The 21,928-nt window shown below is 55.7% G+C and overlaps 13 protein-coding genes across 13 annotated transcripts; 7 read left to right on the top strand and 6 right to left on the bottom strand.

Annotated features, from left to right (window-relative positions):
- Window positions 1-1,127: 1,127 nt before the first annotated feature.
- Window positions 1,128-3,473, bottom strand: MICPUN_57138 (predicted protein; the record flags this gene model as incomplete). Its single annotated transcript, XM_002500991.1, has 1 exon — window positions 1,128-3,473. One exon carries the CDS (start codon window positions 3,471-3,473, stop codon window positions 1,128-1,130), a length of 2,346 nt encoding a protein of 781 aa, XP_002501037.1.
- Window positions 3,474-3,815: 342 nt separating this feature from the next.
- Window positions 3,816-6,500, top strand: MICPUN_80220 (predicted protein; the record flags this gene model as incomplete). The annotated part of the gene is made up of 2 exons (XM_002500564.1): window positions 3,816-5,258; window positions 5,346-6,500. The coding sequence occupies 2 exons, from the start codon at window positions 3,816-3,818 to the stop codon at window positions 6,498-6,500; spliced, it is 2,598 nt and encodes an 865-aa protein (XP_002500610.1).
- Window positions 6,501-6,571: 71 nt separating this feature from the next.
- MICPUN_57140 (predicted protein) lies at window positions 6,572-8,034 on the bottom strand (the record flags this gene model as incomplete). Its single annotated transcript, XM_002500992.1, has 2 exons — window positions 6,572-6,576; window positions 6,609-8,034. The coding sequence occupies 2 exons, from the start codon at window positions 8,032-8,034 to the stop codon at window positions 6,572-6,574; spliced, it is 1,431 nt and encodes a 476-aa protein (XP_002501038.1).
- A 206-nt stretch (window positions 8,035-8,240) lies between these two features.
- On the top strand, window positions 8,241-9,474 carry MICPUN_57141 (predicted protein; the record flags this gene model as incomplete). Its single annotated transcript, XM_002500565.1, has 2 exons — window positions 8,241-8,438; window positions 8,554-9,474. The coding sequence occupies 2 exons, from the start codon at window positions 8,241-8,243 to the stop codon at window positions 9,472-9,474; spliced, it is 1,119 nt and encodes a 372-aa protein (XP_002500611.1).
- An 846-nt stretch (window positions 9,475-10,320) lies between these two features.
- On the top strand, window positions 10,321-10,596 carry MICPUN_79717 (predicted protein; the record flags this gene model as incomplete). The annotated part of the gene is made up of 1 exon (XM_002500566.1): window positions 10,321-10,596. The coding sequence occupies one exon, from the start codon at window positions 10,321-10,323 to the stop codon at window positions 10,594-10,596; it is 276 nt and encodes a 91-aa protein (XP_002500612.1).
- Window positions 10,597-10,858: 262 nt separating this feature from the next.
- On the top strand, window positions 10,859-12,361 carry MICPUN_57143 (predicted protein; the record flags this gene model as incomplete). Its single annotated transcript, XM_002500567.1, has 1 exon — window positions 10,859-12,361. One exon carries the CDS (start codon window positions 10,859-10,861, stop codon window positions 12,359-12,361), a length of 1,503 nt encoding a protein of 500 aa, XP_002500613.1.
- An 83-nt stretch (window positions 12,362-12,444) lies between these two features.
- Window positions 12,445-12,861, bottom strand: MICPUN_57144 (predicted protein; the record flags this gene model as incomplete). The annotated part of the gene is made up of 1 exon (XM_002500993.1): window positions 12,445-12,861. One exon carries the CDS (start codon window positions 12,859-12,861, stop codon window positions 12,445-12,447), a length of 417 nt encoding a protein of 138 aa, XP_002501039.1.
- A 251-nt stretch (window positions 12,862-13,112) lies between these two features.
- Window positions 13,113-14,591, top strand: MICPUN_57145 (predicted protein; the record flags this gene model as incomplete). The annotated part of the gene is made up of 1 exon (XM_002500568.1): window positions 13,113-14,591. One exon carries the CDS (start codon window positions 13,113-13,115, stop codon window positions 14,586-14,588), a length of 1,476 nt encoding a protein of 491 aa, XP_002500614.1. The 3' UTR covers window positions 14,589-14,591.
- Window positions 14,592-14,640: 49 nt separating this feature from the next.
- On the bottom strand, window positions 14,641-15,359 carry MICPUN_57146 (predicted protein; the record flags this gene model as incomplete). The annotated part of the gene is made up of 2 exons (XM_002500994.1): window positions 14,641-14,668; window positions 14,770-15,359. 2 exons carry the CDS (start codon window positions 15,357-15,359, stop codon window positions 14,641-14,643), a joined length of 618 nt encoding a protein of 205 aa, XP_002501040.1.
- A 273-nt stretch (window positions 15,360-15,632) lies between these two features.
- Window positions 15,633-16,565, top strand: MICPUN_80225 (predicted protein; the record flags this gene model as incomplete). Its single annotated transcript, XM_002500569.1, has 1 exon — window positions 15,633-16,565. One exon carries the CDS (start codon window positions 15,633-15,635, stop codon window positions 16,563-16,565), a length of 933 nt encoding a protein of 310 aa, XP_002500615.1.
- Window positions 16,566-16,570: 5 nt separating this feature from the next.
- Window positions 16,571-18,743, bottom strand: MICPUN_57148 (predicted protein; the record flags this gene model as incomplete). Its single annotated transcript, XM_002500995.1, has 2 exons — window positions 16,571-18,631; window positions 18,684-18,743. 2 exons carry the CDS (start codon window positions 18,741-18,743, stop codon window positions 16,625-16,627), a joined length of 2,067 nt encoding a protein of 688 aa, XP_002501041.1. The 3' UTR covers window positions 16,571-16,624.
- Window positions 18,744-19,041: 298 nt separating this feature from the next.
- Window positions 19,042-19,331, top strand: MICPUN_74029 (predicted protein; the record flags this gene model as incomplete). The annotated part of the gene is made up of 2 exons (XM_002500570.1): window positions 19,042-19,114; window positions 19,192-19,331. Coding segments are annotated over 2 exons (213 nt in total), but the record flags the coding sequence as incomplete, so codon positions are not given.
- Window positions 19,332-19,668: 337 nt separating this feature from the next.
- On the bottom strand, window positions 19,669-21,772 carry MICPUN_57150 (predicted protein). Its single transcript, XM_002500996.1, has 2 exons — window positions 21,272-21,772; window positions 19,669-21,036 (listed from the first exon to the last, which is right to left on the bottom strand). The coding sequence occupies exons 1-2, from the start codon at window positions 21,383-21,385 to the stop codon at window positions 19,723-19,725; spliced, it is 1,428 nt and encodes a 475-aa protein (XP_002501042.1). The 5' UTR covers window positions 21,386-21,772; the 3' UTR covers window positions 19,669-19,722.
- Between the last annotated feature and the right edge of the window lie 156 nt (window positions 21,773-21,928).

Genomic DNA, 21,928 nt, shown 5'->3' on the forward strand with positions numbered 1-21,928 from the left:
CCGTGGCTTGACGAGACTGACCACGATGAGGTTTTCTTCGCGAGCGTGCACGGCTACGGTCGTGGTCGCGGGTTCTCCTTCTACCCAGGCTCCGGCCCCACGGACGACAACCGTAATCCAGCTGGGGAAGAACTACTGCCCACCGAAGAGCACGCTGTATGGGACGAAGAGGGTATCATCGAGGATCCCATGACGGTGGCTCAGGCTAGGCAGGAGAGCTCGGCAACTGGCGCCCTCCCGTGGGTGGTCGACGTCGGTATGGAGGGCAAAGGAAAGAAATCTGAGAGAGGTGCGGCGTGGAGGCGCGTGTGGCGTGGAAAGACCCTACCCGCTATCGCCGCGTTCAAGCCTGATCTCATCATCATCTCTGCCGGCTTCGATGCCCATGCCAAGGATGATATTCAGGGTCCAGTCAACCTGGGAGTCAAAGAGGCAGACTATGAGTGGCTCACCGAGGAACTGTGCAAGATTGCCAACACCCATTCCCAGGGGCGCGTCATTTCCGTCTTGGAAGGTGGCTACCGCATCCAGGGAGGAGTCGTGTCCGCATTCGGCCGGAGTGTCGCCGCACACCTTCGCGTCATGTTCCGCGAGAACCACGAACAGTGGGACCCTGAGGCTGCCAAGAAGGAGCAAGAGCTTGACCTGCGACAGAGGCGGCTCCAGAAGGAGGCCAGGCTTGCCGCCGCACTCGAGGCTGTACGGGCACGAGAAGCAGCTGCTTTACAGCTTGCTTCTGAGGCTGCTGCTGCGGCGGGCGAAGGAGGGGAGGAGGCTGTTGCTGCTGCTGCTGTTGCTGCTGCTGCTGTGACCGATGCAGGCCCAAGCAAGAGGCGACGGACAGCAGTGGACTACTCCGCACTCAACGCCCAACTCGAAAAAGAAAGCAACGGCAATGCAAACGCGGATGCTCCGATGGATGGCGCCGATGTTGCAGGAGATGTAGAAGAAGAACACGAAGAAGATGAGGACGCGGACGAGGAAGAGGGCGTAGACACAGACGAGGAGGGTGAGGAAGCAGACGAGGATGAGGAAGAGGACGACGACGCGGGTGTCCTCGAAATGGATGAATGAAACTCGACTCCATCAAATATACTGCTGTTAAATGAAAAGAATCACAATCACACCTAATCTTCTCTGACTCCTTCTTTGCCGGCGGTGGCGCTTTCATTTTCCTCCATGGCGTCGACTCCCACCTCACGCTCGAGGCGAACAAATTCTTCGACAAATGCTGGCCTTTTCGCTTGGAATGATTTCGTTCGCAATCTGACGCCCACTGGAGTGGAGCGGCCCTTCATCATGACCTGTAAATCCTCCATATTGAAATCCTCGAAGTCCTCGAAGAATTTTTCAAGCTCTGCGGCGCTCGCATCCTTCGTCTCGTGAAGCTTGCGAGGATCCCGGTACGGCCACAAATCACCCCACTTGGACTTTCGCGCAGCTTTATAACCCTGCTTTCCAACACCACCCTCCCAAGCATTAGATCTGGCGACGATGTGTCGATCAAGCTCTCCATTGGCACTGCACATGTCAAGGATAACATGTCTGCTGCGCTTGATTGGCGGACGGACCAAGCGACCCCAACTGAACGAGCTCGCAACTGCAACCGCACCAGCTTTTGTCTCCCCCACATCCTTGCCTTCTTCTTCACCGTCCTCATCATCGTCATCATCCTCCTCGCCGTCACCATCCTCGTCTTCCTCGTCTTCCTCATCTTCCTCGTCTTCCTCATCTTCCTCGTCTTCCTCATCTTCCTCGTCTTCATCACGATAGTCCTCTTCGTCGTCTTCCTTGTCGATTTTGAAGCCAACCTTTTGCTCTCCCGCAGCAATCTCCGCGACACGATTTTTGGCCTCGGCAATGGCACGCTTCCGACTCATGCGACGGATGACGACGTACGAGAATCGTTCGTCTTGGTGCTGAGGTCCTCGTCCACGGGGAAGCATCTGACGGTGCATCTCAGTACGCTTCACACGCTGGCTAAAATGACACCACGTGCTTCCCTCGAGTCCGTCCATGGGGCACACCTTGTCATGCTGACAAGGGGCGACGATGTGTGCATCAAAAGAATCGTCGGCATCTTCTCCATCTTCCCGCCTGTTACGTGTCTTATTTTTCTCTGCATCAAGAATTAGAGCCCTCGCACGTCGAATCAATTTGGACCCTCGCGGAGTCCCAGGCTCCACCAGCACCAAGACCCCTCCGGGCGCGACGCGAGACCAGAGAGACATAATCGTGTCGTCCAACCTTTTTGTCGCTCCACTCTTCTCGCTCGCTTCGCTGCCGTCGCCCCGAAGTATTCGCTGCTGTTGTTCATGTCTAGTACCTGTCGCGATCTCCCCTAGACTGTAACCAGAGACAACCATGTCGAATGTTGCATGAGGATTCAGTGATCTAAGCGATGCCACCGTTTGCACCGGTCCTGTTATGCCCCACGGATTGGGATCTGGCAAAGGCCTACCCGATGGTCTCGCGAGGAAACCCATTCCACTGCCAAGCTCGTGCACCTCAGTATCGTCGTACACCCATCTGGCCAGTCTTCTTGTGAATGCCATCATGCTCGGACTCGCGTCAACGAGGGTGACGGAGGTGGTGCCACCCGTCGAACCCAGCGAAATGCTGTTGCCAAAAACTTCACGAGCGGCCCACAGGGCGGGAGTGGGACCCGCACCAAAGTCTAACAGTGACACCGGCATGAATCCGGGCGCGCGCACGCGAAGCTCCTGCATCACCCGCACCTGAGCTCCAAAGGTCATCGGAAGCCTTGTCACCGCATATGCAGCAGCCTCCAGTGGGCCATAGTTTGTGGCGGCCTCACTCCGAACCGGGGGCTTCTTCTTCCCTTTCCCCCTGGCCATACTTTCTTCATTTTCAAGAGACTCAAACAATCGCTTCTGCTTGCGGACGGACAGCCTCGCGCCCCACTCGGTGCCCTCCCCAAGGAAGTGTGCGCCACTCACTTCACTGTCCTCAGAAGAAAACTCTCCCGCAGTCTTGCCCTCCTTCAGCCAGGCCTTTACCTTTCCTGAATGATCATCGTCGTCCACAGGGACCAATCCCCGCGATATTGACTTGAGCGCCTCAAGTAGGCTACGTCCCTTGGCCTTGACCTGTCTATGAGTCGCTCCTGTGTCCCTCACAGCCACCCTCACAGCGCGGTCCAATTTCCCTGGCAACTCGACGATGCCCCTGTTCCTCGCCGAGAGTCCATGCACCCCGGCTATGAGAACATCTCCATCATCGCCTGAGAGCAGCTCGGCAATATCATCAGCCATCCGGAGTGCCACCGGAAGCAGGGGAGGACCGTCGCCGGGCGCGAAGTCGTCGGGAGCCTCCAGGCGGTCAATAGGCGAAACGGCATCGTCACTGAGGCGCCTCAGCGAAGCGGCGGCGGGCGCCGACGGTTGCCGAAGGGCGCATCCATTAACCACACCTGAAACCAAAGAGACTGTCCGACACACACGACGATACATCTGTGTGAGAGTCTACCGCCACTCCCCCCTTGGCCCGCTGTGGACCCCGCGCATCTACAGTGCGGCGTCGAGGGCACAGGTGACTTTTGGAGCTTTGCGTAGGTGCCTGTCGGGTAAAAGTTACGTGCTAAAACATCAGGAGTCTGAAGACCTTCCTCTTGCCACACTGAACGCCCCGCGACCGATTCGCTCTTTCGAGTGATGACGTCCCTGAGGCTCGCCGCAACTCTAGCCCGCGGCTGTGTACGACCGCGCGGCCTTCATCGCCTTGCCGGCTCTGCCAGTTCCTCCGCAAAGGCGGTCGTGGGAGGGGTTGCACATCCGCGTGTGAACAAACTTCCGATGCTGAAGGGCACCCGGTTCGTTCGTGTCGCGACCGCCGCGAGCGGCGGCGATGATTCCAAGACGACCACCGAAGACGAGGGATACAGGATGCCTCCCCCGGAGGTTGCTCAATTCGTTGAGCGGCCTCAGAACCCGAGCATCAGCATCTCGCCAATGAGAGACCAGCTTCTGTACCTAATGCGTCCACCGCCTTATCCTCTGGTCAGCGAGCTCGCCCGCCCCGAGCTCAAGCTCGCAGGTATGCGGATCGACGAGACCCAAAATAGCCGCTCGCGAATGTCGGGCAACACAGGTATCGCAATCGGCCCGATGCCGACGTCCGAGGAGGAAATAAACTCGTTTGAGCACTTTGACGGGCTCCCAGATGGGGCCACATTGAACTATGTCAGCTGGGGTGTCGATGCCAGGCACATCGCGTTTACAGTTAGATTCGCCGGTCCCGAGGTGCCGGAGACCGATCGTGCCCCGCCCGAGCTGTGGATTGCCGACGTCACGACGCGTGCGTGCCGGCCGCTGCTCCCTGGCCGTGGTCTTAACACCTTGTTCGAGAGCTACAGCTGGCTGGACAAAGACACCATCGTGGCGTGCGTGGTGCCTGCGGGACGCCCGCCGCGTCCGCAGCGTCCGCCAACCCCTCCAGGACCGCGCGTACAGACGAATTTCGGCGGCAACGTGGCTCAGGCACGAACGTATGCCGATCTGCTGAAGGATTCGCACGATGGGGACCTATTCGAGTACTTCAGTTCTTCTGAGTTTGTCAAGGTAAGCGTGTTGACGGGAGAGGTGACGCCGTTTGGCTCAGGGCCTGCGATACACACGCGACTTGACCCTTCCCCGGACGGAAACTTTGTCATCATGGAAGCACTCCAGCGGCCATTCTCGTACGCCGTGCCCTGCGGCCGCTTCCCTAAGCGCGTGTGGATAACAGACCGTGATGGGCGTGAAGTAAGAGAGGTGTGCAACTTGCCGATGGCGGACAACATTCCAATTGTCCACAACTCGTGCCGTGAGGGGCCAAGGTCAATCAACTGGCGACCGGACAGGCCAGCGGAGCTTTACTGGACAGAGGCACAGGATCGGGGCGACCCGAGATTGGATGTATCGCCCAGGGACATTACATACACGGCGGACATGCACGCTGATCCCACTGCCCCAGGCGTTGCTACGTTCCAGACAGATCTGAGGTACGGCGGTGTGTCCTGGGCAGGCGAGGGTGTTGGGTTACTTTACGAGTCCTGGTACAAATCTAGGACTATCCGCGCCTGGGTGGTGGACACGGACGGACGCACCGACCGCGCGCCGCGGCTCCTTTATGATCGTGATTACGAAGACTCATATAACGACCCAGGATCGCCACTGTCGCGAAGGATGCCTGACGGGACATACTTAATTGCAAACGTTACCGGATCAATCCCCGAGAGCGGTTGGAAGCCGGCGAAGGTGATGGCGGAGGAGGCCAAGAATGGTGCCACGCGGATGGCACCGGGGCCATTACAGTGGGAAACGGGCATGATTCTCGTACTAGAGGGCGAAGGGGCGAGTGACAAAGGGGATAGGCCGTTTTTGGACCTACTCAACCTCGACACAGGAGCGACCAAGCGAATTTGGCAGTGTCCTGAAGATGGTGCCCTCGAAAGACCGGGATCGATAATCAGTGACACAAATGGCGCACCGATAACTCTGGACACCATGCAAATTCTCCTCTCGAGGGAAACACCAAGCGAGAACCCGCAGTACTATTCCCTAGAGCTCAACGGATCCGATGGCACGCTCAAGCCGCGCCGCATCAGCGACTTTCCGCATCCCCATCCAGGGCTGATCGATCCACCAAAGGAAATCCTTCGGTACAAACGTGCCGATGGCGTTGAATTAAACGCAACATTATACACGCCGCCTGGGTACGATGCCAAACGCGATGGTCCACTCCCAACGATAATGTGGGCGTACCCTCGTGAGTTCAACAGCGCCGAGGCTGCGGGTCAGCTGAGGGATTCGCCCTTGCGATTTACGTCAATCTCTCCCATGTCGCCGCTTGTTTGGCTGTCTCGTGGATATGCTGTTCTAGAGGGACCTTCGCTGCCTATAATCGGATCCGCTGCGGAGGGCGTTGAACCAAATGACACCTACGTAGAGCAGCTGGTGGCGGGTGCGAGAGCGGCAGTTGAGGAGGTGGTGCGACGAGGTGTTACTGACCCACAGCGCGTTGGCGTCGGCGGTCATAGCTATGGCGCGTTTATGGCGTCCAACCTGCTGGCACACGCCCCATACCTATTCGCATGTGCAGTCGCCCGCTCAGGGGCGTACAACCGAACACTGACGCCGTTTGGGTTTCAGTCTGAGGAGCGAACGCTGTGGCAGGCGCCGGATACGTACATGAACATGAGCCCTTTCATGCACGCTGATATCATCAAGAAGCCAATTCTGCTCATTCACGGCGAAGAGGACACAAACAGCGGAACCAACGTTATCCAGTCGGAACGATTCTTCGCTGCGTTGAAGGGAAACGGCGCAGATGCAAGGCTCGTGCTCCTTCCACATGAATCCCATTCGACACGCGCTTTTGAATCTGTCTGTCACACCCTCGCAGAGACGAGTGAATTCTTTGACAAACACCTCTCTGCCAAGGCTGTCGAGCGAGAGGCCGAAGTCGCGCAGGAAGAAACACTGACGTCGAAGCTTTAGAATACCTTGTACTATTTCAATTTAAATTCACCTCTAACATGCCTGGCTGTGGCTCCCAGTAACGAATGCGCTCATTCTGCAAGTATTCGGCGACTGCCGACGGTAAACGAGCTCCTCCAACACGTTCCTTGGTGTGGTGCCCCGTCCCCACTAGAATGTGAACAACTCGCCCGGCCGCCTTAAAATTTGGGAGCTCCCGCCGAAGAACATTGATTGCTTCAGCGACGTGCAGGCCGTGCAGATCGAGCATTGGTGTACCACCTTGGACGTTACTGTTATTTCTTTCCTGGAAAATAAAGGCAGCTGCTCTCTCGTGTGCAGCTTTCATGTTCATCGCGTGTTGACGGCCTTGACGACTCAGATCTTTGGCCAGAGCCTTGTTTCCGGATAAATACGCCTGCGTGGCCTGCTGGAAGCAAATATTTCTGAGCCGCATGTAGTCCCGAGCATCCTCCCTGTTGGTGGCATACATAGCTGAAACCGTGTCTCCGGTGTCCACCCACTGCTGCTCCGCGGCGGCTCTCCTCCCGGAGAAGCTTCCTGCGCCATATCCTACTTGTGTCGTACCTCGTGACTGAGCAGGTGCACTTGGCTGCGTGGTTCTCACCCTGTCGGCAAAGTCGCCGTGGGTAGACCTGGAAGCGATATTGTTCCCGGGCAGACGCATATTTGATACACCGCCTGAGATGGTGAACGACTTGAAAATCTCCTCGGGCGGCTTCGAATCGGGAGGTTTCTGACTCTCGCTCGTTCCAGTAGATGTACTCCCGCCGAGCGTGGGAAAACTCGACTCGTCATCCAGTCTAGGAGGCTCTGGAGGCGCTACCTCACTGTGCATCTCCAGCAGCATCTCCACTGTGATATTGGCATCCCCGCCGTTCGCCTCGAGCAGCTCCTGGAGGCTATCCAGGCTGTACCCGGGGAAACTCTCCTGTAGAAATTTTAAGAACTCTCCTTCGTCATACTCCGAGAGCCCTCCGCCTGCTCCCGCGGGGTAGTAGGGATAGTGCGGCATATTGTACGCCGCGAGTTGTTGATCGTATTCACCCTCGTACCCAGCGATAGGGTGTTGGTCGTGCGGTTGGTATGACACGGTGTGCTGCCACTCCGCGGCGACCCCCTCCACGCCTTCACCGCTGTACCAACCACCGATATCTTGTCCATCCCCAACATTCTGTCTCATAGCCTGCTGTCGCCTAATCTGCGTCATGGGAGACGGGGTGTCGTGGCCCGACTCCGAGCCGTCCGACACAAATCCGAGGGAGTCCAGGCCCAGATCCGCGAGGCTCTTCTTCTTCGGCAGGTCTACGACTTGATCTTGTTCGTGATCATGATACTCGTCGAACTCATCATACCCAGGATACTCCGGTTCCGTGGGTGGCGCCTGCGGGCGAGGATAGAAAGGAGCGGCACCCGCGGCAGGCCGTGAATCTGTGGAGCCGGGCGTGAACGAGGGTGCTGTCGCCTTGAAGGTGAACGCGGCCGCCGAAGGATTCAGGGCGGCTGCCGGTCCTTCCGGCTTACCCTCGGTCATCCTACGAACACTCACGGCGTTCCAAATCGACTCCCGCGCCTGGCGTCTCTGAGTGCAGTCGGAGCTGGAGGTTTCAATTTTCAGCCTGGCAAAGCCTGGCGACCTCGGGGATAATGTAAAGCCGAGGTAAGTTACTAGTCTGCCAGTATCCAGTGCGGGTCTCCTCCCGGTGGGTGCTCGACGGTGGGCAGAATCATAAGGTGACAATGGACTCGGGTGAGCCAACACCCGCGTACCAATTGGTCATCGGCAACGACCACCCACCCGAAGGCGGGTTGACACATGGCACGGCGCAAAGCACGAGCGAAGGCGTCCCAACTAAAGTGAAGGGGCGGGGTTGGAAGGCGAAACCTTACTGCCAGAATACATGGTCCACGCGACAAGACGGCCAGCGTAGACTTGAGGTGTGCATATTTCACGTTTCTTGGCCGGCCCAACACACGACGAGCGTGACGCCCCCTTCCGCGTCCGCGAGGAACGACCCGGTACTAATTTCGCGCTGTCCCTTCGCTCTCGCAGGCGCTCCTCAACAAGGCTGCGAACACCCCAGATTTCAAGCCTGCATCTCTGACAGGTGATAGGCTGTCAGGGGATGCGGCACAGCTTCTCGTGGACTTTATTCAGCGGCCCGTTATACGTCAGCAGCTGCAGCCTCTTGGCGTGGGGACCATCCTCGGCAAGAAGCGAAAGAAGAAGCCCCTGCTGGATGAGGACGGCAATCCCACGCTGACAGCGAAGAAGAAGAAGCCGGTACTGATCTCAGAGGATACTGGGCGGCGTGTGAAGACGCGACTATCCGCTCAGCAGACCGAGTATATGCAGGAAAGATTCGCGGAGAAGCCGCGGTGGAAGCCGCAAGAGTGTGCTGAGCTGCTCAAGGTGCTCAACACGATGGGGCCAGAGGTGACAGCTGACCAGGCGTACAGATGGTTCGACAACAGGCGAAACAAGAAGCCCACGAAGGTGTCATCGGCCATGAACGATAGCGGGGCGACGACCTCACACATAATGAAAACCAGCAGGATCAGCAAAGATGAAAGGGAGATGCTGGAGACAGCGTACTCTCAAGACTGTGCGCCGGACATGCACAAGCGCGCAGCCATCGCCGCCGCGATTGGGATCTCAACGCGCCAGGTGACAAACTGGTTCGCGCGACGACAGGCTTCACAACGTCCCGCGATGCCGCGCTCCCTGCTGGCCAACGTTGACCACGGAGGAGGGGATGACATCGGCTTGCTGAGCAGGGGACTGGTCGAGGGGCTGCTGCCTGGCGCCTCGACGGCGGGAGTCCAGGGCGGGTCTCAGATGACCTTACCGGAAACCCTCGCTGCTCAGAGCGACTTAGGACTAGGAATTCATCACCCGGAACTGTACGGCAATCTACCCACTTCCCACTCGCCCGTTCCCCAGGGTGTGGTCACACGGGTGTGGGGATGGTAAGGTTGTTTGTCTGACAAAACTTGTAGCACGTTATCTATTAGGAATTGTAACCATTTGGCTATCAGATTTATCTCAAAAAAATCACATGTATGTATTTACCCGTTACCTTGATTCGTCCAAAAATCCTATTTCATCAATTATGACGCGGGATCCAAGAGCAAACACATACGTTGCCTTGCAATTACACCATCTTATCCAATTGCAGATTGATGTGGCCGCTTTGCGAGGAAAGACGGTGAAAATCGACGTGTCTCGGTCACTCGGACTCGCGCCGTCAAAGGACACGCGAACGTCGAACACTTCCATATTCACTCAAATATGGCTGCCATGATGACTATTGCGATGGCCATGCCCGCGGGCGCGCCTCGCGCCACCGCCACCTCCTCGTCCGGCGTGACTGGTGAGAGACGAAATCAACCCAGCCCATCTCTCTTGGGAGAAAAAGAACCCGTCGACTGGACCGTGCGGCGGCACGGCGCGGAGCCAGCCCGGAAGGACGACGCGAGCGTCGAGGCTGTCGGAACGGTTTCGTGATGTCACAACAACGATTCATCATCGTATCACGGTCGTTCCGCCATCCGTGCTTCGCTGCGCCGTTAGACGCCGTGCATCTCCCGGCGGACAGCCGAAACCCTACGCCCTGTGCGCCTGGGGTTCTTTCGACGCTCAACATTTTCCCCAACTCCTCCTGCCGAACCAGTCGCTGATCCTCGATCCCCCCGTGTTTTCTCTCCTCGCATCGCAGGGTTCAAGGTGGCTGCTCGTGGGACCCCGGTTTCCCTTAACGTGTGCGCGCGCCCGGTGGCCTCGCGCGCTCAGAGCCTCCAGGTTGTTGCGGCGAACAAGATGACCCGCCCCAACCTGGACGACGAGTCCATCCAGATGTTCAAGACCGGTCCCAACGACACCGGCTCTTCCTCGCTCCAGATCGCCCTCCTTACCAAGCGTATCGAGAGTCTTACCGAGCACCTGCTCGTCAACAAGAAGGACTACGCATGCCAGAGGGGGCTGCGCATCCTTCTCGGCCAGCGCTCTAGGCTCATGAAATACCTGATGAAGAAGGACCGGGCAGAGTACGAGCGCGTGATGGACGGCCTCAACCTTCGCATTAAGTCTGCGTAAGCGCCGCGCGGAGCTTTCAGATGTAGATTTAGACGCCAATTTTTTACAGATTGTAGCCGCTGTCCAACACCTGCCACCCTCCTCCCTCGTCCTTTTTGGGTGTGACTGCTGGGAGTCAGGAAGAATCCTTTGGTCTGATGGAAGAGTCACACACCTCCAGTGACGAGCCGAATGCCAGCTCCGAATGCCAGCCCGCCGAGGGGTACGAATTTAGAGGACTTCAGAGCGTTGATAGCTGCAGTTGACCGCGCGCGACAGCGCAATGGAAGGGCCGGAGGGTTCGAGCCAGCCGCTGGCGGGCCCATCCGCTGTGCTCAGAGCGCGCAATACAAAGCCAACGGAGCCCGGTGCGCAACCGAAGGCCGTGTCGCCGGTCAAGGCATGGGACTCCGATGGTTCTTCCGGTTCGTCGGAGAACGATCCGGGCGCCGCGACGGTCGTCCCTTTCGACCCGGTCCCGCCCCCTCGCCTGCTGAGTGTGAGGTCTCGCGCTCCAGCGACGGACGGATACAATTACGATGACACGGCGAGCACCAGCGGCAGGAAACCTGCACAGAAGGAGCTACGTGTCTGCGCGGTCACCTGGAACATGTGCGGAAGGAAGTTCCCGAGCAACCTGGAGCCCATGCTGGCGCCTCTGTTTGGCCGTGGCGACGACGGCGACGTCGTCCGTGGATGGTCGGCAGCGGACGATGACGAAGACGGAATAGATACTCCGTGCGATATACTGGTAATCGGTGTTCAGGAAGCCGCTGCGATGGACGGCTTCGTAGAAGGTATACTCTCAGCGCTCGGTGGAGACGATGAGTTTGTGCATCTTGCGGGGGTGTCGCTGGAGCCTGGTGGATGGATACAGATGGAGGTATTCCTCAGACGAGAGCTGTTGCCCCTGGTAAGCGACGTGAGAAGAGACGCCGTAAGCTGTGGAATAGGGAACGTGTTCGGGAACAAGGGGAGTGTCGGAGTTGCGTTCATGTGCGCAGGGGCGGAACTATGCTTCCTCAACGCGCATCTTGCGGCACACACTGAGAAAGTGAAGCAGCGCAACGCTGACTACCATCGCATTGTGAGGACGATGTTTGCGCCCAGAGTTGGCAGTCAGAATGGGAGCATATCATCATCGAAGGCAGTGCGAAAACCTAAGGCGAAGGCCAACGCAGTGGCCCCCGCAGATGCTCCCGATGAAACTGGTGCGTTGAAACCACATACTCCAATCGACCCGCATCGGCCGACTCCAGAGACTCCCTCGCGTTTTGGGGGTTTGCTCAAGCGCCGTGCGTGGACCGCCGCGGAAAGATTTGATATGTGTGTGTTCATGGGCGATCTCAACTACCGAGTCGAGGGGAACAGACGGGCGGTGGACGTGCTCCTGGAGAATGACATGATGGACGTGATGCTGTCCAATGACCAGCTCGGGATCGAAAAAGCCGCCGGGCGTGCCTTTTCTGGCTGGTCCGAGGCTGAACTGAAATTTCCGCCGACATACAAGCTGAATCGTGGTACTGCAGATGTCTACGACACCTCAGCTAAGCAGCGAGTTCCTTCGTGGACCGATCGCGTCCTCTGGAGGACCAAGACAGGCGGCAAGGTGCGGTGCAACAACGGAGCTGACGTTTACACCTCAGCCAAGGGAATCAGGACGTCCGACCACCTTCCGGTAGTCGCGCGGATCAAAACCACAATTTTTGATGCAAATCTTGCCGCGATTCGAGGAGGTGGGCATCCGAGCACGGGCTCAAGGTCGCGGTTGTGCTCTGTCATGTGAATTGACCTATTACAGTAGGAACTAGATCTCTATAGCCACTAGCTAGTGCAGCAGCAGACTTTTGCGGCCTTCATCCTTCGGTTCTACACTCCATCAAGACGTTCTCGCACCACTGCCATGACTCGAGCGGCACTGGGATTGTACTTCCGGCCTCGTGCTGCGCCTACGAGTACATCCTCCAAGGTGACGCGATCGCTTGTGATATGTGCTAGTGAGTAGGCACCTTCGAGATTACCGGCCTCCTCCACGAGCCATTGCACCGCCCTTCGGATAGTAAGTTTAGCTCTCTCTCGCTCATCCACCGTCCCACTGTCGCTCACAATGTCCCAGACGACTTTCGCCGCGGTGCTGAGTAGCTCATCGTCTTGGGGATCAGACCGCCCCGCACGCATCACTGTCAACATCGCTTCCTCCACTCTCGCCAGGTCGCGGGCAGCGCACGCAGCTTCCAAGATCTGCGTTGGTCCGAGTCGAATCGAGTTACTTGTGACTCTCTGCATGCCGAACTTCTCGATCCTGGGACCAAGTCTGCAGACGCGTGACCGAGCTCAGGCACAGCTCATTCAGTATGGTGGTGCGGCACTGTCTCCTCCTTCTTATGAAGGTATTTTTTCTTGGATGGGAAATGTAAAAGTTATTACAGACGAGGTTTTTTCTTGGAGACAGCAAACCAAACAACGACTGCACGCGTCCAGTCGATCGTAACAACATCACGAACCGCACACCGGCGGCTCACGACACCCACGATATGATGAACTCTCTCACCCGCATCGCCCTCATCTGCCTTTGCCTTGACGTCGTTCGGGCCCAAGGCGCTGCTTCTGGTCCCTCACCAGCAGCCGCAACAGCCTCGAACGAGGAAGTCAACAAGCTTGCTCTCTGGCCGGATGTAGACATTCGCGGGCTGCTCGCCGGCGAACCAAATGCAACCGGAAATGCACCTAATCCCATTGACCTCTTATTTGTCCTTCAAGCCGGCTCCGTGACGCTTGTCCCCGCGAATGATGGCGGTTTGATTGGGGGTCAGCTATTTTTTAGGGAGGTACTTGCGCAGATAGTCGTCTTCGCTGATAGACCGTACCGAACGATGGACATGCTCAGTCTTGAGGACTTCTTCGCTTTTGAGTTGGTCCAAGACTTCTTCGCTGGCCCGAACCCACCAAACGCCATAATCACCGGAGAGTTGCCGCAAGATATTAGATTGCAGCGCCATAACGAATCTGACTCCATGCCGTATAGACGTCTCTTGGGCACTGTCTTGGGGGCCGCCGAATGGGATTCACAGCAACCATCGGAGCTTCGTTTTGACATTCCCGCCGGTATGGACATATTCAGAGAAAACGGACGCGTAGATATCGTCGACGACGAGCTATTTCAAGATCTGCGGAAAGGGTATGCAAATGCATCATATGACGGCTTTCCAACTCTTCATCGTGTCACCGTGTTCATTGATCCATTTCAAACGGCACCCGAGAAGACACAACTTAACATCGGACGAAGACTGCTGCAGCGAGGGCGTGTCGGTCGTGGTGGTGGTAGATTTGGTCGCGCCGGGGCATTCGCGGCACCGCGGGGTTTTGGTCGGCGTTGGAATGGCAACATTAATAACTACTGGGGAGGCAGAAATGCATTTCTCGGTGGATTCTCTCGAGGGGGTCTATACGGCTCTCGGCTTGTCGGCACGTCAACTCTGTATCCAGGTTGGGGCGGATTTGGATACTATGATGACGGATTTTACGATCCATCCATCTTTTCCGGTCGTGCCATGGCGTACCAGACCCCAAATACGGTGGTGCAGCAAGTCCCAGTTTATGTTCCAGTCCCAGCAGGCCCAGCTCCTCAGTCCCCGGTCCCGACTCAGACGTCTGTGATGACCAAAGCAATCTTAAAGAGTGAGTTGACTGGAACATGGGCAGGAAACGGCGGCGGAGCTGGAATGGGCTCAATCCGAGTTTCTGCGGTCGAAACAGTCGACGGATTAGAAGTCACAGCTCAACTTCCAGGTTGTGAGACATGCAAGTTGGGTTGTCGATGGGAGCGAGCAAGAGGCACAGCCATGATCTCTTCAGATGGAGGATCACAACTTCAAGTTGACTTTGTTTCTTGTGATGATGCGCGAAATGCAATCACGACATTACGTGGAATCCTTGCCATTGCAGCTAATGGCCGGAACGTGATATATTGGTCGCCTGCCACGCATTCGACACAATGGATTCGCAACTCTTGATGAAACTGTCGTTTTGTGAACTTTTCGAGAATAAACAACTCACTGAATAACATCATCCCCCCATGTCCTCCGGCTCACTTCTGCAACTAGGCTATCGAAGTCAAAGTCCTTCTGTTTGTGATTGAAAGGTTTGACAAACTTCTCATACAGCTCATCATCGCCATAAAAAATGTGGCACAACCTTACGAGCCTCACAGCCTCTTGCCCGGTAAGATGTTCAACTGCGCCTGCTGTTGTGGCATCAACGTGCGCAGCTTGAACCAGCGCCAGCCCCTTCGAGTCGATTAACTCTGGGTAATGCGCCGCGACCATGACAGGCGTCGCTGCTTCTTGGAGCTTCCGGAAATCGTCGATGGCGGTGAAAGATACGTATGGTAACTTGGTCTGCATCACCAGCGAGAGAAACCTGCCCGGGGACTTGTGAAGGGGCATCACGAAAATGGGGCACTGCCCAGAGCGCTTCTCGAGAGACCTATACGCTTCGGGCTCAACTTTCAAACCGACTCTACCACTCTTTCCCTCGTGATATTGACGCCATATGGTGGCAATGTCATCTGGGTTTTCCTTTTCCAGTAAATCCACGTGAGTAACTTCGCCAAGCGTCTTGCCAGGAGGCACTACCGTGCTCATCCACCGCAGCTCGCCTTGGTTTCGGGCGAGAAAAGGTGTAGAAACCTTCCTCATCGAGACCGTGGAGGTCGAGGCGTCGCCACATGTCGCCCATGCTTTCAGACACGTGCGATAATTGAATGCCCGTTGTAAACTTCTCATCGTCGCGGGCTCACTTGTGTCTCACTGCGACCCACCAGGAGCTAAAAATGAGCATCGGAGAAGGCAGGATCTCCGCCAAACCTGTTCGCCAAGAAAAAGATAAACTTAGTGCCGCGCGCCAAGGCGGCCGTGCACCACTGCTTCTGGGGCCACGAGAGGCTGCCGTGTACTACTCCATCTGGCATAGTGGGTCGTATCATGGAGTTCTTTCCGAAGGATCAGTGGTCAAGATATGACTACAATGGTTGCCTGAGCACAGGTCAGCTGAGCCGCATGGGAAGGTTCGAGAACGCTGCGGGTCTATCCATCGCCTTTTACAGCTGGGAAGTGCCGAACCCCAAGGGGGTCGTCATCTTCAGCCACGGACATGGTGTGCACGCCACGTTCGAGCTCCTAAATAGCCCCAAACCCCCGGGTATTCGAACTGAGTACTCTGGAACTTGGGCAGACAGCTTGAACAAGGCCGGCTACAGCCTGTTCGCGCTGGACCACCAGGGTCACGGCCGATCGGATTACGCGCGGGGCAAGCGCTGCTACTTCGAGAGGGTGCAGGACCTCGTCAACGATTTCAAGCGTTTCGTGAAGCTCGTGAGACAAGAAGTAGGTCAAGAGCTCCCAACGTTCCTTTTAGGCATGAGCATGGGCGGCTTTGTCGTGGTGAACGCCGCTATGCAGGACGAGAACCTGGCAGACGGAGTGGTGCTCCTCGCACCGATGTTGTCGCTTGACCGATTGGCGGCCAGGGGCATCAATAAGGTGTTGCTACCGCTCGTGACTATGATTTCCGTTTTCCTACCTACCCTTCCGGTCGCGGAAACGGCGAAAAACATCAAGTTTCCCCATTCTCAGCTCGAGGTGGAGATGGATGATTTGACCTACCCGTCTGGCGTGATGCGGACCAGGTGCCGCGTTGCGGCCGAATATTACATCGGAACAAAACGCACCCAGACACTGATGCATAAGATGAAGATTCCGTTCATCACTTTCCACGGAAAAGATGACCAGATGACGGATCCAGCAAGCTCGCAAATGCTATACGATCGTGCCTCGTCGAGTGACAAGACCCTGCAATGGGTCGAGAATGTCTTCCACGACTTGATGCATGAGAAGCCGACGAGTAATGATATCATCGCCGCCATCGTCAATTGGCTGTCTGAACGTACTGGCAGCAGCAAACCGAAGAGGAAAAATCGAGCGCTGCGTTAGCATAAAGCAGCTCCTAGTAGTCCTTGTTGATACAGTCCGTTATCTAGCCTGGCTAGCTGCTACCGTCCAAAGCCTGTCTCCATAGCGGTAACTGAGGAGAGTTTCACCTCAACTTGTGGGTTCTTGTCCTCAACAGCCTTCTCAAGCCTACTCCTCGCCGCGCCCACGATCTCAGGATTATTTTCGAGCAGTAGTGTCAAACCCCGTGGCCAAGAAAACGGTTCCTCCATCATAGGTTTCTCGAACTCTTCAGCAAATGCAATGGCACCCTCTTCTCCTATCTCATTGTTTGACAGGTCTACAACTTCTAAAGTTTTGACCTCAGCAAGAATGTCTGCAATCGCGGCAGCTCCATCGTCACCCAGACTATTGCCTTTCATATCGATATGTGTGATGGAAAGGCAGTCGACTAAGTCTTCAACCAAAACCCATGTACCTTCCCCTGTGATTGAATTCATCGCGAGACTCAAGTGTTTTAGGTTCTTACATCTCGAGATGGCTGGCGCAAGCTCATTCATCGCTTCATCTCCAGCACCGTTGCTTCCAAGGTGAAGAACGCGCATATCTTCACAGGCTGGGATTGCACGCGACAGCCATGTGATACCAGTGCTAGTCATCCCACACCCTCTTAAATCAAGTTGTTGAAGTTTGGGCACACAAACGCCCAGCACTTCACCGAGCTCGGCACCTCCGCTGGCTCCAATGTCGTTTCCACTTAGGTTGAGGATGGTCAGCTTTGACAGTACAGAATCTCGCATGGCATTCGCAATGTCAGCCACTCCAATCGCGCTAAGCTCATTATTCGAAAGATCCAGCTCTTGTAGAGTGGGTGGAAATGCACGGGCAATGGCTGCTGTTCCTGCATCACCGATTCTGCAGTGAGAAAGGACAAGCGAGTGAAGCATGGAGCAAGATGAAAGACCTCCAGTGATTGCGATAGCCCCATCGTTTCCTAGAGGATTTCGAAGTAAGCCTAGGAATTTGAGATCGGAGCAGTGCAACAAAAGTTTGTTGATTTCCTTCGCAGCCCTAACGCCAATCTCATCTCCATCGGCAATCAATCGAGACAACTTGTTCGCACAGTCAAGCAAGCCCGGAGTCAGAATTGCCCAACCGTCGCTTAGCCAACATTCCTTCAACTTAAGTTCAGTACAGTTTATCAGCGGTGGGACCCTAAAGACATCGGATAAAAGTCTCGCTTTCTCGGTTGTCAATGCAACTGGCCCCGTCGCATCAATCACCAAGCAAATTTGCTGCTTCCCCTCGCAGTCCAAGCCTATGCCACTTGATAACCTATCACACAAATCACCGGTGATGTTCCCTGGCCCGATGCAAACATCAAAAACTTCTCTAACATCGTCATTGTACTGCCGTCTGGTGATCTCGGGGGGATCTGTGCACACTTCTGCTGGATCATCAACATCTTGCATACGTCGCAAGAGGAGCAAACAAGTTCCTTTTGGCAAAGCATGTCCATTGGAAGTTTTCTCAGACATGAAGGAGCACAGAGGAACAACTTCAGCCGAAAGCTTCATCACAGCTATAGAATCGTAAAGTGCCCGATCAACATTGGGCCACCTTGGAATGTATGCGAGCACGATGATGCCACCTGGCTGCGCCATGGCAGCCTCTGCCGTCTCCAGAAATGATTTTGCACTGGAGGCTGAATAGATGACGTCCGAGCCCAAAACGATGTCAACGCTGTGCGCAAGGTTTGATGGGAAAAGGTCAGCTCCCCATACCACATTTTCCACTCGTATAGCGTCACCGGAGCAATTCATCTCACCGAAGTTAAGCTCGACGTTTCGCTTAAGGCGTTCCACCACCGCATCGTTGCTGTCAGTGATGATGAGCTCGGTACACACACGACCTGCCAGAAGGCCAGGTATCCCAATGCCAGCTCCTAACTCCAGAACCCTTGCAGAGGTGAGCAACTGCCTACCCCTTGAAGATAAGATAAATTCACAAAGCACCGGCATAGCTTGCCACGCGACGTGTCCGGTCTCATCACGATGGGCTGTCGACGATGTTTCCGGGAACAAAGCAGCACGCTCGGCACGCACGACCTGCAGAAAGGGCTCGTGAGACGGATTTCAGGCTGGAAAACGCACGACTCACCACCTCGCCTTCGCCTGCCGCGCTGCTCTTGAAGACGTATTCAACGGCGACGGCCGACATGACATTTCCCTTAGATCTTGCCGCGAAAGCTACTAGCTAGATATTCTTAATGAGGGTTCATAATCTCGTGCCCGAAGCAGTACCGCCGCCGCTACTGTGGAATCGTTTACATCAGTGCTGACACGACGACGGAGACTTTTTACTGTACAGAACGAACTTCAAGGGCAGAACGTTTGGCCAGTGTCAGTTGAGTGGTGGTCTCTTCACTCCTGAAAACAAGCGCAGGTTCAAAAGAATCAGACGGAAAGCGTGAAAGCGGCCAGCAGGCAACATGGGGCCCAAGAAGAATCCCATAGCCGCGCGGATCAAGAAGCTCATGCAGGCTGACGAGGAAGTGGGAAAGATCGCGCAGGCAACTCCCGTTCTGATGGGTACGTTGAGCATCACCCTCCCCGACCCTGACTCTTCTTCCTGACTTTCACGCTTCATTTCCTTTCATCATACTCAGCGAAAGCGCTCGAGATGTTCATGGTGGAACTCATGAAATCGACCACAGATATTGCCAGCGCACATGGAGCTAAGACGGTGAGCGCCGGACACCTGCGAGCCAGCATCATGGGCAACGAAAAGTTCGATTTTCTCAAAGACGTCGTGGAGGGAGTTCCAGATCTTCCTCCGCCAGAGGCAGGCGCTGGGATCGCAGCGGATGCTGCTGCTGGCGGGAAAAATAGTTCGAAGCGGTCAAGGTCGCAGATTGCAGCGACTGGTTCTCTCGGGGTGGGTAGCTTGGATGATGACGGTTATGATGAAGAACAGGAGCCCAAGGTCGCTCGTGCAGCCGAAGCTCCTGAACCGGCAGCTGATCCAGCCGTGGAGTCTGCTGCGGGCTCTTTGGGTGAAGGCGATGGACAGGCTCCATCACTTCAAGGAACTTTAGGGTCGTTGGGTGGTTCACTAGCCGAAGACGACGACTACGATGATCTTTAGGGTTATGCATGCAAATGTACATCAAACAGTTTCTATGCGTATAACAAGAAATTCAAGCGTTTGCGTATGCATTAGAGTCACAAGTTGTTGGGGGGGCTTGCGGCGCGGTTCCCTGCTTGCTCGCGCGCTGATGACTATTTCCACTCCTTGACTGGTTTATCCGAGGAGAAGACGTCCGATGGACATTAGCCGGCATAATGAGTTCCTCTGATGGAAGCTCAATGCGAAAAGCCGAATGCTCGAGAGCTTTGTCAGGCGTGATCCTATCCTCTGGCGCGAATGCCAACAACTTGAGCAAGAGGTCGGTGAAGTGAGCAGCGGGCGTGCCATCGAGTCGAGAGCAGACGATTTCCTGTAAACTCTTCATTTTCTCCACTGCTCGTGTGCTCTCAGCGCTCTGACTTCCTTCGGGCCAGTTGAGCTCCCCCCCATTCCTGAAATACTTCTGTGCGTGCCTGTCGGCACGCTTAATCACATCTCGCTGTATGGGTCCGAGTACCACCTGCATCATGGCGAGATGCTCGAGGTTTTCGTGAGTCTGAAAAAGCGCGTCACCCGTGAGCAGTTCAATCAAAATGCAACCCACACTCCAAACATCACAGGGGTACGACCATCCCATCCCAAGGATGACCTCCGGGGCTCGGTAATGACGGGTCGACACGACAGTGGAATGATACTGGTTCTCGAAAGTTGCGCTCCCAAAGTCAATCAGCCTGATGGTCGAATCCATTGGGACGCGTTTGGTGAACTTACTACCTGAGGACACAGGCACCCGCTGGTACGCACTGGACAGCAACAGAATGTTTTCTGGCTTCAGATCCGTATGCACCAACTTGAGTGTGTGCAGGAAAGCCACCGCATGCAAGAGCTGACGACCGAACGTTTGCACCAGATGCGCAGAGAACGGCTTATAATGATTTTTCCTTAGAAACTCAAACAGGCTCAGGCCACATTTTTCAAAAACCATGCAGATGTGCCCGCGGTAGTCGAACCAGTTCTCTAGCATGATGCAGTTGTACCTTCCCTCTGGATCCGACTTTTGCACTGTCTTAAGCACATCAATCTCTATCATAGCGGCATCTCGATACTTTTGTACATTTCGAATGATCTTAACCGCGCAATAGCTGCGAGATTTCCTGTCCCAACACTCCAGTACACGACCAAACGTGCCCTCACCGAGCGGTGCAAGAATCTTGTACACAGGCGTAATGCTTTCACCAAGCTCATACTGCAAGTGACCGTCTTTACTGTCCGGGCGGTGCGGAGGTGACTGATGGACTTTCACAGAGCCACTTGCACCTTTCGATGAAGTAGCCCTCGCAGATGAATCTAGCGCTTCAGCCGACGCGCCGGAAGCCTTGCGTTCCTACGTCGAACATGGGAAAAACGCGTTTTTAGGGACGAGGGGCGGAAAAAGGATCTACCGAGTTAACGGCGGCCAGGACGTCGTATCGAGACGAATAAACGTCTGGTAAACATCGCTTACGAAGCGCATCGCTTCAGGCGTTGTTATTTTCAGCGCGCGCGAACCCTGTTCCGGTCTAAAGGCTGCACCGGGCGCCAGCCGGGCTAAAAGATAGGGCGCCGAATAACGAACTCACCGAGACGAGGGCCTGCTCTTCTTCTCTCTTCCTTTTCTGCGAGCGCGTAACTGCCACGACAAGGCGAGGGTTCACCTCGTCGAGAAGCGACGGCGGAGCGGGCAGCTCCGCCATACTATCTGGAGCGTGTGATGATATTCTCTCGGCCGTTCAACGCCTGAACCCGCCTGCAGGAGGTGCCCTTCCGAATAAGTTTCTCGGCCGGGGGCGAAGGGGCGTTTTGAGACGACTGCCGGAAACGGACACGCAACTTTTTTATGGACCTTTTTATTCGATGGGTCAGGGTTTAACCCGTAAGAGGGTAAAGGAAACGAGGATTTTTGTTCGGGAGAAGCTACTCCTATTTTTCTACCCTTCGAAGGTAGTACTACCTTCGAAGGTAACGCTTAGCTGAGTGAAGGGATCCAGACGAGGGTAAATGCAGCACCGAGGAACTTTTCTCGCGGGGTTAGCACCAGCTTCGACGTATCCTTGTGGAATTCGATGTCACGCACCAAAGTTTTTCCTATGTAGTCGCTATGGGTCGACGTATGGACTCTGTGAACGACTGTGGAGCTGTTAGCAAGTTGAGCGAAGGCCGAATACCGCAGTGTGTTCATTGGCGCGGTGGAGTCGTCCATTTGAAGAAACGCGTCAACGGTCATCTTGCCACTGTCC

This window comes from Micromonas commoda, chromosome 3 (assembly GCF_000090985.2).
Source record: "Micromonas commoda chromosome 3, complete sequence".
Taxonomy (NCBI): Eukaryota; Viridiplantae; Chlorophyta; class Mamiellophyceae; order Mamiellales; family Mamiellaceae; genus Micromonas; species Micromonas commoda.

What these genes read in the sequence shown, in the direction of transcription:
- MICPUN_57150 (XM_002500996.1), bottom strand. Translation starts at nt 21,385, where the DNA reads ATGGCGGAGCTGCCCGCTCCGCCGTCGCTTCTCGACGAGGTGAACCCT. An exon ending in AAGAGCAGGCCCTCGTCTCG is followed by an intron (nt 21,037 to 21,271) that starts GTGAGTTCGTTA and finishes TGTTCGACGTAG; the next exon opens with GAACGCAAGGCTTCCGGCGC.